Genomic DNA, 15,113 nt, shown 5'->3' with positions numbered 1-15,113 from the left:
TGCATGCGGAAACATCTTCCTAAAGGCCCTCCAGTTCCAGTAATCCCGGTTGTCGTGATGCGGCTGCTCCTGTATATCATTCCCAAAAGCGTCGTACATTAGTATATATAATGGATGTTATACCATCAGCACCTAAGTTGTACCCAGATGTTCCCTATACTACGCCTAACGAACTAAACGCCGAAAACTTTCGTCTGAATAAAGCGAACTTAATCTTGGCTTACTTGGAAGGGCAGGCAAAACACTACGAAAAAGTCCGAAAAAAGTACGTCAGAGCCCGGAGTACGCTACATAAGATTGCGATAACTTCAGGATCCATATCTGTCGTGTTAACGGGCTCCGGCGTTGCTACTTCGCTTACTGGGCCGGGAATAATCGTTGGAGTTCCTTTGGCCGGCGTTGGGGCAGCCTGTGGTATTATTTCGGCTGTTGCTACGGGTATTATGAAACAGTTGTCAAGCAAAATATCCAAGCATGACACTACAATAGCTCTGTCAAGGGCTAAAGTAAATACTATCACTGACCTCGTCTCAAAGGCTTTGCGTGACAGAAAGATAGACGACGTAGAATTCTCGCTTATTCTGACCGAAGAAGACAAATACGAGAAATTAAAGTCGGACATAAGGAATAAAAAAACAGTCGTAAAAGATCTTTCCGAGGAATCTCGCAAAAAGATCTACCAGGAGGCAAAAGAAGAGCTTCAAAGAAAGCTTGCTCAGTAAACATCTGCTTTGAAAAGAGCGTGACGGGATTCTATTTACATATCGAACGTCAGTCTAGAAATTACGCGTAATATAAATTCAGTGAATTATTACGCGTAATATAAATTCAGTGAATTATTACGCGTAATATGAATTATTTGGCGAATTATTTGGCGAATTATTACGCGTAATACGAATTATTTGGCGAATTATTACGCGTAATATGAATCATTTAGCGAATTATTATGCGTAATATAAATTATTTGCATGACTTTATTTGGCAAATTATTACGCGTAATATAAATTCATCGTACGAATTACGCGTAATATGTTATTGTCGCCTCGGAATCCATCCTAACAGGGGGTGGCTGAGGTCTATTTCATAAAATATTTCGTAGATTACGTTAGGGTAATAAGGAATATCCTTATCCAGCCGACAAAACATCCACTCGGCTTTTGTCATATCAGAAACCTCAGGAATAGACTTACCGGTAATTTCAGACAAAAGATAGGGAATAGCTTTGTAATATTTCCCTAGTTTTAATTTTTTCAATGTCTTCCGTAGGCTTTGTGGGGTTGGCTCTTCTAAATGGTCTATGATTTTCTTCTTTACTTCGTCGCTTAAATATACCGGTCGATAACCTTGGATATGACTCATCCAGTCCCTGAAGTATTTTATTCTCTTATATGGCGTTTTCTTACGACCTCCATTGGCGTAATACTGCTCTCTGGTAGCATTTGGTACGGCATTACGAATATTCTTACCACATTCGTAACACTGCGCTGACGTGTCGTCTTCTATTTGCATTTTCTTACCACAACACCAGAAACCCTTGGGCTTAGGTATGTTAACTTTGGATCTTAGGCAAATTATACAGAAGTCATTGGTGAACTTTTTACATTCATGCATATATAAGACAAATATCTTAACATTCGCGCAACATATAACGGGACACGAGTAATTCCCGCGGGGGACGCTAGTGCGTAAACACGGGTAATTCCCGGGCGATTCCGAATGGTGATCGCGAGTCCCCCTTACTGCTGCTTGGCACAAGTCTTGCTATTTGAAATTCAATTTGTCGAAGCTACAAAAAGCCAAAGAAAGAGTATCTAGGAAAAGGAAGAAAGAAGAAGACCACCCAGACAATCAGTAACACACAATAAGGTGGACTGCATCTTCTGCGGTAAGGGGGGACAGCTACATGAGGTCACAACTTTTTCGACTGACCAGAATATCTGTCGCATAATTACTGAAATAAACGATGCTACGCTAATGCCAAAGATCTCGGGAGTTAATCTCATAGCTGCTGAGGCCAAATATTACCTTAAATGTTTGACTGATCTAAGAAATCGGTATAGAAGTCATCTCACTAGAAAACGGCAAGAATCTTGTGAAGAAGAGGATGAGAGGATTATGGAATCTCAAGCATCCATTGAGTTGGTTGAGTATATTGAGATTTCTGTTAAGGAAAACAAGCTTCTTTTTATGCTATCTGAATTGCATGCACTTTATATAAGTCGTCTTGAAGCTTTGGGCGTTTATAAGACTGTAAATAAGACTCGACTGAAGAATTCATTGTTAGATCAGTTTCATGATGCACAAGAGCAAAATGATGGAAAAAATGTTGTCATAGTTTTCACGAAAGCATTGAAGGGCATGGTTAAAGATACAATCAAGACTAAAAGGGACTTCTCCGAGGACGCCACGATACTGGCCAAGGCTTCCGCAATTGTAAGAAAAGACATACTTGAGCATAAAGGTTTCAACTTTTCTGGAAGTTTTACTACAGATTGTCAAGAAATGTCCACCCCAGCAAGTCTAAAGTCGCTCATTTCTACGATCCTGAGTGGTTTGGTACTGAACTACCATCCAACTGGTTGTCATTCCTGCGTTAAACAAACAAGAGTTGTTTCAGTTCCTATCGTTGAAGGTTGCTGGACATAACTGGCCAGAAACGAAGACAATCTACGTTACATCAGATAACATGCAACACATATGTCAGCTATGATACTCAAACAAAAAATGCTGTATGTGTAATACAACAAAGGAAATTAACTAACAAATCTTTCGGCTAAGCGACCCCCCTAAGTGTTCTTACTAAGACATATTGAAAAGTGGTAACAATCATGCTAATGTGTATAACCTATGTTGGAATCACACAAAAAATGTTAACTACCGAAATGATTTTTCTCCAGGTACTTCTGTGATTTCCATTGGCTCTGTAACCGCTATGACAGATTGTACTGACGAGGAGGCAGATACGAGGGTTGTGGTCCATATCCTTCACACCATCCAAGTTGAAGAGGTGAAAACTGTCCTCGTCCGAACCGTGGATACCGATGTCCTACTCATCTTGGTGGGAAAATTTCATGACCTGAGAGAAGTCCAGCCGGAACTTGATCTGTGGCTTGCCTTTGGTATGGGTCGAAACTTTCGCTTCGTCAGCGTCAACTCTATTTGTGCTGTACTTGGTAAACCACGATCTACTTCCCTGCCTGTATTCCACGCATTAACTGGATGCGATACCACCTCCTGCTTCTTTGGGAAAGGGAAGAAGTCAGCCTGGCAGGCATGGGAGAGATTTCCAGAAGTCACGCCCACATTCGAAATGCTTGCCAAAACGCCATTTATGCAGCTTACGACAGACTCGCCCCTCTTCAAACAGATCGAGAGATACACGGTAATCCTGTACGATAAGCTCAGTCCCTTATCCGACATCAATCTAACCCGGATGGAGCTATTCTGCAAGAACAGCAGAGCAATGGACAAGCTCCCGCCTACACAGGTAAATATTACTTTTTTCTTTATCACAATTTGTCTCCAATTCACTTATGAGAGGAAGAGTCAGGGGGCCAGGACGCTAACAGGACACATACTTGCAATGACAAGTTTGAACTAACCCGCTGCCATGAAACTAGGATCAATCTTTTTCTAAATAATCCTTAATAACATCGACAATGTTGTTATTTGCAGGCCATGCCCTTTTGCAGCATGTCCAGCGCACCGTTTACCAGGCCGGTATCTGGACAGTTAGCAATCAGCCACAGCCACCTGTGCCATCACCAGGGCAGTTCTCGTGGTTTGAAGTTGATGGCAAATGGGTTCCGAAATGGATCACTATTCCTGAAGTATCCAAGGCTTGCAGTGCACTGATTAAGTGCTCTTGCAAACGTGCCTGTACAAGATGCAAGTGTGCCAAGGCTTCCTTGGGATGTACCCCCCTTTGTAGATGCCAATGCTAACAAAGTAATTGCATCAAGCTTAAGGAACAATCTGAAGAGTTTCAGCGATCGAACATTGTTTCCGTTATGTAGCCCTAACTTAATTCAAATAATATAGTTATCTCTTGGCGTTTCTATTAGCGCTATTTAAAAGTACATTTGTTTCGCGAACATATATCGATCTAACAGCAGTAATTTAGGTTCAAAATGCGAATTTGAGAAAGGGAACGTGAATTGCAATAAGCTTTGGCGAGAAGGGACTGGGAACTAGTATATATCCAAAAGCCTTATGTAATGTATATGCGAAGAAATATCCAAAAGCCTTATGTAATGTATATGCGAAGAAATGAGTAAGCATAATAGTTTCAGTCAATAAATGTCACTACTGCATTTCTTGTGAGCTGTTTTACTTGAAAACTGCAAACCACCACAGGTAGCCCAATTCGTAATTAAGGTAAATTTTAAAAACCCCTTAATCCCCCTTAATTGTGAGAATTGCGTTGGGCTCCCCCTCTAACATTATTTAGTGGATCCTAAGGAACATCTCTGCCAAATTTGGCGCTTTTGTCACTTCTGTAACGATGGGACCTATATTTTGCCATAAGAGACCTGACTAATATCAGTTTGAACCAGAAATAGAAATCTCCTCAGATGAAGAGTTCAGAGAAGGATCTGACAGTGACATTATTGAAGACGATGAACAAGAGAACAATCGACTTACAAATTCAGATTGGTAAGTCGTACTTCTGTCTTATCACAAAACTGAACTACATATCCATTTTATATAAAATCGTATCTTGCCACTCGTGTTCTTGCAATCTGTTCTTTAGATATTGGTATGCATGAATCCAGTTTGCGACCAAAAGCAATACCAACTTTCACAATTTTAATTAAAAATATGTTTAAAAACATCGCTTGATAGTCAATAAGTTATATACTGCAGGATATAGATACAGGGATATAGTTGTGTCACAAGTTGTGTATGTATATTCTCACTTGGGACAATCGTTGATAATGTTCAAAGATACTAAGAATTGTTTTATTTCTGTTAAATAGGTGTACCTGTGGTAGCTGCCAAATTATGGATTCAATATCTGAATGCATTTGTTGCCAAGAAATCGAAAAAGTGGTTGCAACATGCCAGTCTGTTGTTGAAGATGGAGATGCTGATGAACCACCACCATGCATTACTCAACATCCTGGATTCTTACCTGTTTGTGCCAATAAGTATGTTCTTCGAACCGCATGGGCTCAGTACAGACACATTGCATATAGGCAACTAGCAAGATGGTGCTGGGGAGTTCTTGGAAAGGAAGTTAGGGTTGTTCTGCCCTCTTGTGCTGTCATGTGCATCAGAGCACACTTCCCTCCCCCTGGACTAGAGGAGGACTTTGAATTTGAAGGTTTTCACTATGCAGATGATTAGCTTGGCCTAAAGTTACATGGAGTTATTATATACATTTTATTTATTCCTTACTTCATTTCATATACACAGAGTGGATTTTTTTCTATCAGGATTTCTGAATTGATAAATTGAAAAGGAAAACATGGAAAGGCTGAGACCAAAATGTATAAGAGTAGTCATGAATTTACTTTTAGATGAAATACATATAGAAAGTTGTTTATATAAATGTTTTGTAGGTTTTGCAAATTTTATTATTTAAAAACAACTACACCTAGACAAAATGTCCAGCTGAATAGAGAACCTAGTGTACAAAGCACTAGTGGACAAAATCATGAGCTAACCAAGCAAATTTTGCAGTTATACTAGACATGGATAACCAATATTTCCTGGGCACCAATTTGTCTGAAAACAAGGCTAGTCAGTATTGTTTATAAAGAATTTGCCTTGAAGTAGCATGCTATAATGGATTCAAAAATTGTGCTAAATGAAAAAAATATTCTCTTGGTGATAGAATCCCACCCCATCTTAGAATCTCGGTACTGACTAGTCTCATTGTCAGACAAATTGGCACTAGGAAATCTTGGCATCCAGGCTTGTCAGCCATTTATGGCTCATATATTTTTTCCCCAGGCAAATAGGCCCTTTGCAGCTCAGTAATCATGTGCTGATTAATTCACTGAGAGCAAATGAATGAACATCTTGATTCCCATGAGTGAAAGCGAAAGTCACTATTCAGCTGGAATTTTTTCTATACTATCATACTGGGAGAGACCTCATATATAATGGAGCGTAGATAGTTAAAGAAAAGACCTCTTTTAAGATTTCATTTAAAAGTCAATCGTTTCCTAAGTGGTAATGATATTTTAATAAAATTTTCATCTGAACATCTAAAAACTGCAAACTTATCTACCACTTTAATCAGGTCCCCTTCACATTAATTACATATTTTGTTTATAGCAGTTTTACTTGGGTCTGTCATGTACCTTCCCATTTGTAGAAGCATTGTAATTATTACCAGTAATGAACACAACTGTTCAAAGATGAGGGGGATTGGGACGACAGGCTTACTTGACAGTTCTTTCAAAACAGCTATTCACTAGAGTACAATCACTAAAAGAGTGCCAATGATGCTTTGCATTATTTTCTACTAGATAGTGTTAATTAAAAATAGGAAATGGTTAGAATTGGCATCACTTAACACTACACATTTTAGTGTTTGTAGTCTCTACTACATTCCATTTAAATTAATTACCTAGAAAATCTTGACCGGTGTCGTTCAATCAATTCCTGTTTGTCTGGGGCAGGAACACTAGCGCCAGTAAACACGACGAACGACGTAAACGAATGAACAAGCTTTAATAATGAAACGTAGTCGCAAGATGGCCGACCAATAACAACAGTAATGAACAGGCGTCACTGGCGCGGGCGCGCGCGCATGACAGGCACAAATGTCCGCGGGCACAACGGGCTCGCTGGCGCAGTATCTTCTTCTTCCTTATTTTCTGTTAATTAACTGGATAACAAAGTTATTATGGTTCATACATCTACAGGTCGCATAATGTCTCAATATAGGAAGTAGTCCTTGAGGTAGGCTGGGGGTTTGCGTGTTCGTTGTGGTCTCGAGGGAGATTCTTCGCTGCTGAGTTCGTTGTTGATGGGCAGTGGGACGGTGAGAGTGACTTGCGAGGGTGGTGGGTCTTGCTCAGTTGTTTCTGGGGTTGTGTTGGTGTCTTCTTCCGATGCGTTGTCTTGATTGTTTGGTTTACACCAGCTTGGTAAGTCAACTTCGTATGGGCGGATAAGTTCCGATGGGGGTGTTGGTGGACTTGGTTCTTCTGACGCTAACGTTGGGTCTACGGTGGCGAAGTCTTCGTCGGCATCGTTGTGGATTACTTGAGTACTAGTGTGGGAGGAGGCGAGGGGAGCGGGAACGGCATAGCACTCACATAGCTTGACCTTGTATGATGTGGCGCGAAGTTGGGATCCGGTGAACTTCTTAATGTAACACCAAGGGTCGCTCACTTCTGTAACGATGTAGCGGTCACGAGCACGTAGTTTGTCGCGGTCAGCGATCAAATAAACTATGTCTCCCACTCGAATCTGTGGCTGAGGTGCGGCAACTCCGTGTTTGTCTTTGGACTTTTCGCTGTGGGGATGGTTAGTGGACCTCTTCTGGTGCTGCGCTACTATATTCTGGTAGTCAGATAGTGGGAGTTGGTCACAGGTGTATTGACTGCGCTGTGTCCATAGTTCACGAGCGGAGAGACCTTGATGGCGTAGGCGAGAGTTGAGACGAGCTGTTGCTAGTGCGAGGCCAGTAGAAGTAATGGGTCCACCTCCGGGCTCCTGTCGCAGAAGCTCTTCTTCTAGCTCTTGAATAGCCTTTTCGGCGACTGGGTTCTTATTCTTATTCTTTATGCGACCAACATCGAGCCAAATGTTCAAGTGTTTTAGACCGTCGTTGTTGCTAAGAGATAAGAAGCTTGGTGCAGGGTCTACTCGAATGACTGCTCTTGGACCGTCCAAAGGGTGTAGTTCCACAATGAGGCGTGTAAGGGCGTCGCGCAGGGTGTCGTACTTTTCGTCTTGTATTAAACAAGTGTTGGTGTAGGATGTCGAACACTCTCTGAGTAGTAAGATTGCTTGTCGTTGTCGTTTGATAACGTCAGCAGCGAAGGATATGCCGACGACGTCGGGTGGTTCTTCAGATGATTGGTTTACGAGAGAACTTGGAAACTTCCGTAAGGAGGCACATGGGTGGCATGACGAGGATACCCTGGTTAGGGCACTGTTCATGTCTAACGCAAAGAAGTGGCGTAGTACAACCATCTGAAGCTGGTTGCGAGATGGATGGTTTAGACGAACGTGGAGAGCTGTGAGAAGACCATCAAGTACGGACCGTGGTACTACTATTGCCTCAGATGAGGGGGTGAAAGGTTGGTTGCGTTTGACTACTAGAATGCCGTCTTTGGAGATGGACGTTACGTTTAGATAGCGTTTGATGTCTTTTATGTTAGTCAGTTTCTTCGAGGGTCTAGTTCCTTGTTTCAGATGGGCATGGACTCTGCGGAGGTCGGGACATCCGTTTTGGATTTCTCGCCAGGCTGATCTCGTGGTGAATGGAAGTGACTTGGTGTTGTCGATGATGTCTTGAACGGACACGTCACGGACGACAGAGTCTTCTGTTTCTTTGATGAAACTGCACACCTGGCATGTTGGTTCTTGGCACTCTGGAGCGTTGCGGCTCGTAAAGTCTGAAGGGAGGTTAGCCGTACCGGCCAAATGCTGCAACGTGACTTGATATCGGCTAACGGTAGTTAGGAATGATGTTACCCGAGGGCTTGCGGAAAATTCGCCGCGACAGAGTTTATTGATGGCTTGGACGCATGGTTTGCTGTCAGTGAGTACGCAAGTACGGTGTTCAGACTGTATTATAAACGGGCTGAAGTGCTTGACGGCCGCGGCGATACTCAGTGCTTCAATTTCACAGGGCAGCCAGTTGACTTGGTGTTTGCGGAGTTTTGCGCTGAAAAATCCGGCAAGATAGAGGTTGTTCTCACGGGACACATATAGTGTTGCTCCGAGGCCACGTTTGGTTACGGAGCCGTCTGTTACGATCCATAAGGAGTCGGATGGACGTGGTAGAGCGATGGCTTTGGTTGACGTGAGGGCCTGCTGAGCAGCTTTAAACTTGTGGAGAAGACTTTCGTTCAACGTAAGTTTGTCTTGTGACTGGAGACCCGAGATTGCGCCTTCGAGGGGGTCGATTAGGGAGGAACACTCTGGTAGGACGCGGCTAAGGACTTTGTAGGACCCGATAAAAGAGCGCATGCCTTTGACGGTAGTTGGAGGAGGACAAGATGCAAGAACCGCGACGCGATGAGGACTTGCAGATAGTTTGCCTTGGGACCACACCCATCCTAATATGGTGGTGGACTTTGGACAGATGACCGTTTTAGTTGGTGAGAGTCTAAGGTTGCACCTGTCAAGCTGTTCCAGGACCCGTGCCCAGATAGGTAGAAGGTCTTCGGGGCTTGCTCCTCCGCAGTACAAGTCGTCTGCTATCTTTGCCACGCAGCCTTCTTGGATGAAGTCACCAAGTACTCGACACATCATCTCTTCGAGTGCTGTTTCTGAGCCGGGCATTCCCATTGCGGAGCGGCAGTAAACGCGTACGCCACGAAATGGTGTGGCTACGCCGCAGTACTTCCTGGATTCTTTAGCAAGGGGTATTTGGTAGAAGGCGCGGCTGAGATCAGACTTTATCAGGAACTTCCATGGTGCAATGGTGCGTAGTGTGGAGTCAACGTCTGGCATGAGTGATGGTTGGGGTTTGCTGTACCGTCCCACGTCTGCAAAGGCAGTGACGAGGCGATGACCGCCAGAGGGTTTCTTTATGAGGAAGGAGGGGTTCAGGTATTCTACTGCCACGTCGATATCTTCGGGTTTTTGGAAGACTTGGTCTCTTTCCAGTTCGTCAAACTTCTCTTGCAGCTCTATTAGTTGGTTTCGAGAGTATTGAGGAAGGCGCCCTTTACGTTGGGGCGGCTGTACCGGTCCCATGTTTACGCGGGCTTCTATATGGCCCGCTGCTCCGTTGTACCCTGGAATGTCCGGTTTGAAGACGTTGTCGTATTTCTGTAGGACCTTCTGGAATTGGTCACGCATGGAACTTGTAAGTAGCTTGTCTGGATCTAGACTTACGCTGCCTGAGGACGGCGGGGTAGGCTTTACTTCTGTAACGGGGAGTGTTGAGGGTGGAGCCGCTTCGGGAGGAGTCGCTGGGACGGTTGGGCGGGCCCAGCAGATGTGGTCGTGGCGTCGGACGGTGTATGGTTCGTCGGACGTGTTGGTAATTCGCACTTTACCTCCGACTGTATCTATGACTCGTGGTTGGGGCCATGGGTTTTCGCTGGGTGGAGGGCGTTTGAGTTGGGACGTATCACTACGGGGTTCAATGGCGATAGTGTTGTCAGTTCCCAGCTCGGGGGGGACGTCAACTTCTAGGTAATCTCCAGGCCAGATAACGGTGGTGGGCGACGATGAACGTAACACATACGACGTGGCGTGGCGTATGGTGTGAGCCTGAGTGCTGTGTTTTTCATCGGTGTGGTACAAGATGGTTTCGGAGCCTTGTATAGTTATCTGTTGAGTGGCTGGGCGAACTGAGATGTCGTTCGCGATGAGGAAGGGTATTCCAGCGAGTATGTCAACATCTATGTCCTCTACTACGAGGGCGTCGAGCGCGAGTTTCTTGTTGGAACGAGAGAGCAGGACGTGTACTTCGCCAATAACGGTCAGCGGTGTCGTACCATCGGCTTGCTATGCTTGTTGGGAAGACTTTTCGACGGTAAGACCAAGTGTCTGGGCAACGGACGCTTTAATCATGCTGGTTTCGGCGCCGGTGTCGAGGGTCAGCCTCACTGGGTGTTGTCGATAGAAGGCGTTGAGTAGGGGTGACCTTCTGGTGCTGACCCTTCGGGAGATGGAACGTGCGGACGGAAGGGCTGACGCTTCACTGTCAACTTGATCAGGTGCGTACAGATCTAGGTTATCGTCGTCTTCTTCTACTTCCTCTTCATAGTTGGTTGTCGAGCGAGTCTTGGCGAGGAAGAGTCTGTCCTCAGGAGGTAAGTAAGGGCACTTACTTAGGAAATGCTGTTGATCTGCGCGGCCTGCTTCTTTGCATAGTGGGCATGACCTGGGGCGTCTGGAAGTCGTTGGGCGGCGACTGTTTGGCAATTTGTTTGGTTCACGTGAGGCAGGGAATCTAAATTTTGACGCTGTAGCGCGTAGTATCTTGGAATCAGCGGCTGTGCGTAGTTCGTCAAGCAGTGAGTCCAACGCTTGGGAGATTTCTGGTTTTATCGATGCGAGGGTTCTGGAGCGAAGTTCCGTGCCATATCGTTGTTTTACGAGGTTTGGTAAGTCCGGGTGGATTAGTCTAAGCCAGGTGAGAACGATCATATTTTCAAGACTGGGTGTTGATTCCTCGTCGGCGGTTATAATCTCGCCATGGTGGGTGATATTGCCATTAGCGATGAGGAGATTGTCTTCGACGAAGGACATCAGTCGTTGAAAGAGGTCTTCTGGGCGTTCGTCATGTTCCAGTTTAATGTTATTAAAGTCGATAAAGTGTGCTCCGGTGGACTGGAACCCATAATGCATGCGAATCATTTGCCAGATGGAGTTGATAGATGTTGAGTTCTTGACAATTGAATTTCTAGAGATAACTGGGCAATAATTAGCGATTTGGCCAAGCATCAACTCCAGATGGGTACACTTTTGCTGTGCTGTTCGACGTCTAGCGACAGGGACTGCTTCACCGTCATCAGTAAAGCCTCTTAGAGGGCCTCAAGATTTCTTTAGCCACGTCACGGTATCACCAAGGAAGGATGCGAAATTTACGTCGAGAGATAATGTATACTGTAGGTTTTGTCTCCATGCTTCGAAGGAAGTGATTGTCTCGTTTTTAGTCAGTGTCCATTGTTTTGGTGCTCTTGTTGAAGTCATTTTTGGAGTCGATGGTTTGGGTGATTGTTGATGAGGCCGTGTGAATGTGTTTCGTAAGCTCTTGTGTACGTTTCTTGCTGTTCGTTTTCCAACCACCGTACAGGTTGGCTCGTTACGAGACTTCTGCTATTGATCGTTGTATTTATACTGTTGTTCGTGGGTCCTTTAATCGCTGCCACCACGCCAGTAAACACGACGAACGACGTAAACGAATGAACAAGCTTTAATAATGAAACGTAGTCGCAAGATGGCCGACCAATAACAACAGTAATGAACAGGCGTCACTGGCGCGGGCGCGCGCGCATGACAGGCACAAATGTCCGCGGGCACAACGGGCTCGCTGGCGTAGCAATGTTTCTTGGTAATTCAACCTCTTCAATTGGGTCAACCCCTGCAGCCTCCATGCCACCCTCACAAATTTCGAGTACTTTCAGTTGTAGCTCAGGAAGGAAAGCATAGCTTTTTCTTTGTAAGACTGGCTTAACAACCCAGCGCTTGTGCATCTTAGGGAAGCACTTGCGATAACGAGCTTCTCCACTCCTTGGGCCTTTTTGAACAATTGCTTGAATTCTAGCTGTATTGAAATTGTTGTCAATGGCAGCAAGTTGAGTACGAGCAACCATTCCCTTGTAAGAGAAGTGCTCTCTTTTTGAGCAATACTTCAGCATCATCAAATGATAAACTTCAAGCCCTCCTGTGTGACAAAAGTCGGTCAATCTTGCCAAGTCATTAAGTAACTTTGGTTGAAGGACAACCTCTTCTAGGGCCACATGAGCTGGTGACCCCGGCTTGATCCAGTGTGTGGTGCGCACTTGTCTGTGGGTTAGGGGAGGATGGGCACACTTTTTGAATACCTCTGCATCCTTCCAGGAATGCTTGTTCACGCAATGGTGAACAACAGATTTCCACTTCTCTCTCAAAAGTTGTACATCCCCATTACATGTAGCAGCACACCACCAAAGATGGTTTGAAATGGATTGTATCCAGGGTGCCAGCTCTTGGTTTTTCTTCAATTTTGCTTTCTTGTTCAGCTTTTTTACAATCGACTTGGAAAGATGCCACACATCATACTGGTGTTTGATGTGGCTAAAATCTTTTGCCATAGTGCTGGTGATGGATGTGTGTCTGTCAGTTGTGATACATTTTATACTGACCGTGTCTTCTAAAGTGTTCAAACACCTTAGAAACCCCTCTTTCTCCATAGCATTGGAGCTGGTTACTTCAGAGACTTGAACAATGCTGAAGGTGGCAATTTTCCCTGTGCTTGTCTCCATCATAGTATATGTGCCATATTTAGCACTATGGCCAGGACTGTCACTTCGGCCATCACCATTGAGATTTACTATGTCCTTATTTGACAGCTCTTCAATTATAGCAGCCTCCTCTCTCTTCCAAGCATCATTAACAACAGGAAATAGGTAACGTTCCTGATGTCTGTAAAAGACCCTCTCACTCAGAAATTTTAGGCCAAGACAGGATGCAAAGTTTTGAAGTCTGGTAAAAGTATTACCAGTAAATAATATTGATGAGGAAATCAACAAGTTCCTAATAGCTAAGCGATTTAACATTGGCTGTGAGTACCATGTCAAAGCATGATGTTTCATACATGTAGTTGTCACAATAAGTAGGCTGCCTTGACATACAAAGTTGACATCAGCGACAGGTGCTCCACAGCTTCTACAAAACTTGAATAACTGTTGCAAACAAGAGTTAAATACCAAATATTTAGGTTCTTTGATATGGTTTTCAAGAGTTTTATTGCAGTCTTTGTTTTCTGGCTCTAATTCACTGTCCGTTGTTGAAACTGTCTCTTGCGATGAAACAATGAAACCATCATCATCGTCACTTAGTGGGAGTCCCTCTTCCTCTGAAAACAAAGACTTTTCTGACTTTTGTGGAGACACTGTTGGCATTGACTTTACTGGTGAGGGGTGATAGCTAGTACTGTAGCTGTGGTCGTGGAAGCTCACACTGAGTATTTCATCTCTACTGATGTTTGGTGAAGGGGAGGGATTGTAAACTGTTGTTGTGTCGGCATCTTTATAGTATCCAGGCTCTGTCTGAGTTGATGCAGTGGATGTTACAACATATCTACAACCAAGGCAACACTGAACACCAATCTCCTTACAAAGTGGTTCAGGAGAGAACTCTGGTGTTTCCATACTTGGTGGATCTTCACACGAGGGATTTATTGTGGCACATAGCTGCTCCACATTCTTTGAAAATACAAAAATAAACAATGTTTTCAACAATACTATAAACCATTCTTCGAGGCCTACTTTACCTTAAATAATACAAAATAAACATATTAACCAACAATGCTATAAATTATTCTTCCGTGGTCATTTATCCAAGCAAATTTGGAATATTACGGCAACATTGTTATGGTTTACGAATAAATATCAAATGTAAACTAAACACGTGCAAATAACCATTTTGAAAATTTCAAGTATCGATCAAATATTACACCTTTTGCTGTTCATTAACAGAAAATGTACATTCATTTGTGCCAATAGTTGTATCAATAACGTGTAATGTACTTTCATCAACACTACAAGTAACATCATTAGCGCGGATCAACTTTCAATAACGATATTTGAATATGCGTGTACATTCATAGGCATCAATGGACAATCAATAGCGCGTTTGTACATTCATATGCGCGGATTGTATTTTCTTGTGCGCGAAATTCAACTTCAATAACACCAAATGACAAACAATTGCATTTATGGACAATCATTTACCCAAAAGTGAAAATTCATTAGTGCTATTAGCATAATCATTGACAATCTATAATGCGTTTGGACAATCATGAGGGTCAATGTTATATTCTATAGCGTGGTTCGACAAACATTTGCATGATTCGAATGAACAATAAGAGAAATAAAACAATCATTAGCGATTTTTGTTTATCACTTTAAAACGTATAAAAAAACTCAGGTAACTGCCTCCATAATAGCGGCTGCGTAGGAGAATAGCAGTTAGCTCACTTAAAGCAGCAATCAAAGCCGACCTCAGCCGTCCAGAGATCCAACAACATACGAACGATCGGGCTGAGGCAAGACGACAAGGGATTGCTCTGTCACTATAGAACGCAGTTGCTAATGGAAGGGCTCCAGAGAAATGTGGCAACTATCACTATCGCTAAATGTGGTCAGTGATTCAGTTATATGCAAACGTATTTGCCACGATGTATAAATGGCGAAGAAATTAAAGGCTAAAATAGATAAAAAATCGCTAATGATTGTTTTATTTCTCTTATTGTTCATTCG

At 43.5% G+C, this 15,113-nt stretch overlaps 3 protein-coding genes and 1 pseudogene across 5 annotated transcripts in view; 2 read left to right on the top strand and 2 right to left on the bottom strand.

Annotated features, from left to right (window-relative positions):
* The window catches only part of LOC148904424 (uncharacterized), a 28,017-nt gene extending 23,692 nt beyond the window's left edge, over positions 1-4,325 (top strand). Inside the window, exons 1-3 of one of the 3 annotated variants that reach the window (XM_089025116.1) lie at positions 989-1,192; positions 2,898-3,487; positions 3,676-4,325. In XM_089025116.1, the coding sequence (XP_088881242.1) occupies positions 2,933-3,487; positions 3,676-3,855 (735 nt within the window). In that variant the 5' untranslated portion in view covers positions 989-1,192; positions 2,898-2,932 and the 3' untranslated portion in view covers positions 3,856-4,325. The other 2 variants (XM_089025117.1, XM_089025115.1) reach the window with 2 other exon arrangements.
* Positions 4,326-4,545: 220 nt separating this feature from the next.
* On the top strand, positions 4,546-5,504 carry LOC148904423 (uncharacterized). The gene is made up of 2 exons (XM_089025139.1): positions 4,546-4,656; positions 4,980-5,504. The coding sequence occupies exon 2, from the start codon at positions 5,005-5,007 to the stop codon at positions 5,347-5,349; it is 345 nt and encodes a 114-aa protein (XP_088881265.1). The 5' UTR covers positions 4,546-4,656; positions 4,980-5,004; the 3' UTR covers positions 5,350-5,504.
* A 665-nt stretch (positions 5,505-6,169) lies between these two features.
* Positions 6,170-10,614, bottom strand: LOC148904422 (uncharacterized). Its single transcript, XM_089025083.1, has one exon. The coding sequence runs from the start codon at positions 9,994-9,996 to the stop codon at positions 6,892-6,894; it is 3,105 nt and encodes a 1,034-aa protein (XP_088881209.1). The 5' UTR covers positions 9,997-10,614; the 3' UTR covers positions 6,170-6,891.
* On the bottom strand, positions 6,170-12,154 carry LOC148904421 (uncharacterized; annotated as a pseudogene).
* Between the last annotated feature and the right edge of the window lie 2,959 nt (positions 12,155-15,113).

The sequence above is a fragment of the Actinia tenebrosa genome, unplaced genomic scaffold (assembly GCF_029948245.1).
Source record: "Actinia tenebrosa isolate PJP-AT-01 unplaced genomic scaffold, QUT_ActTen_1.0 PGA_scaffold9__36_contigs__length_13948895, whole genome shotgun sequence".
Lineage (NCBI taxonomy): Eukaryota > Metazoa > Cnidaria > Anthozoa > Actiniaria > Actiniidae > Actinia > Actinia tenebrosa.
Note: the sequence above shows the minus strand (reverse complement) of the source record. Positions and strands in the feature narration are given on the sequence as shown.

What these genes read in the sequence shown, in the direction of transcription:
- LOC148904423 (XM_089025139.1), top strand. Translation starts at nt 5,005, where the DNA reads ATGGATTCAATATCTGAATGCATTTGTTGCCAAGAAATCGAAAAAGTG.
- LOC148904422 (XM_089025083.1), bottom strand. Translation starts at nt 9,996, where the DNA reads ATGCGTGACCAATTCCAGAAGGTCCTACAGAAATACGACAACGTCTTC.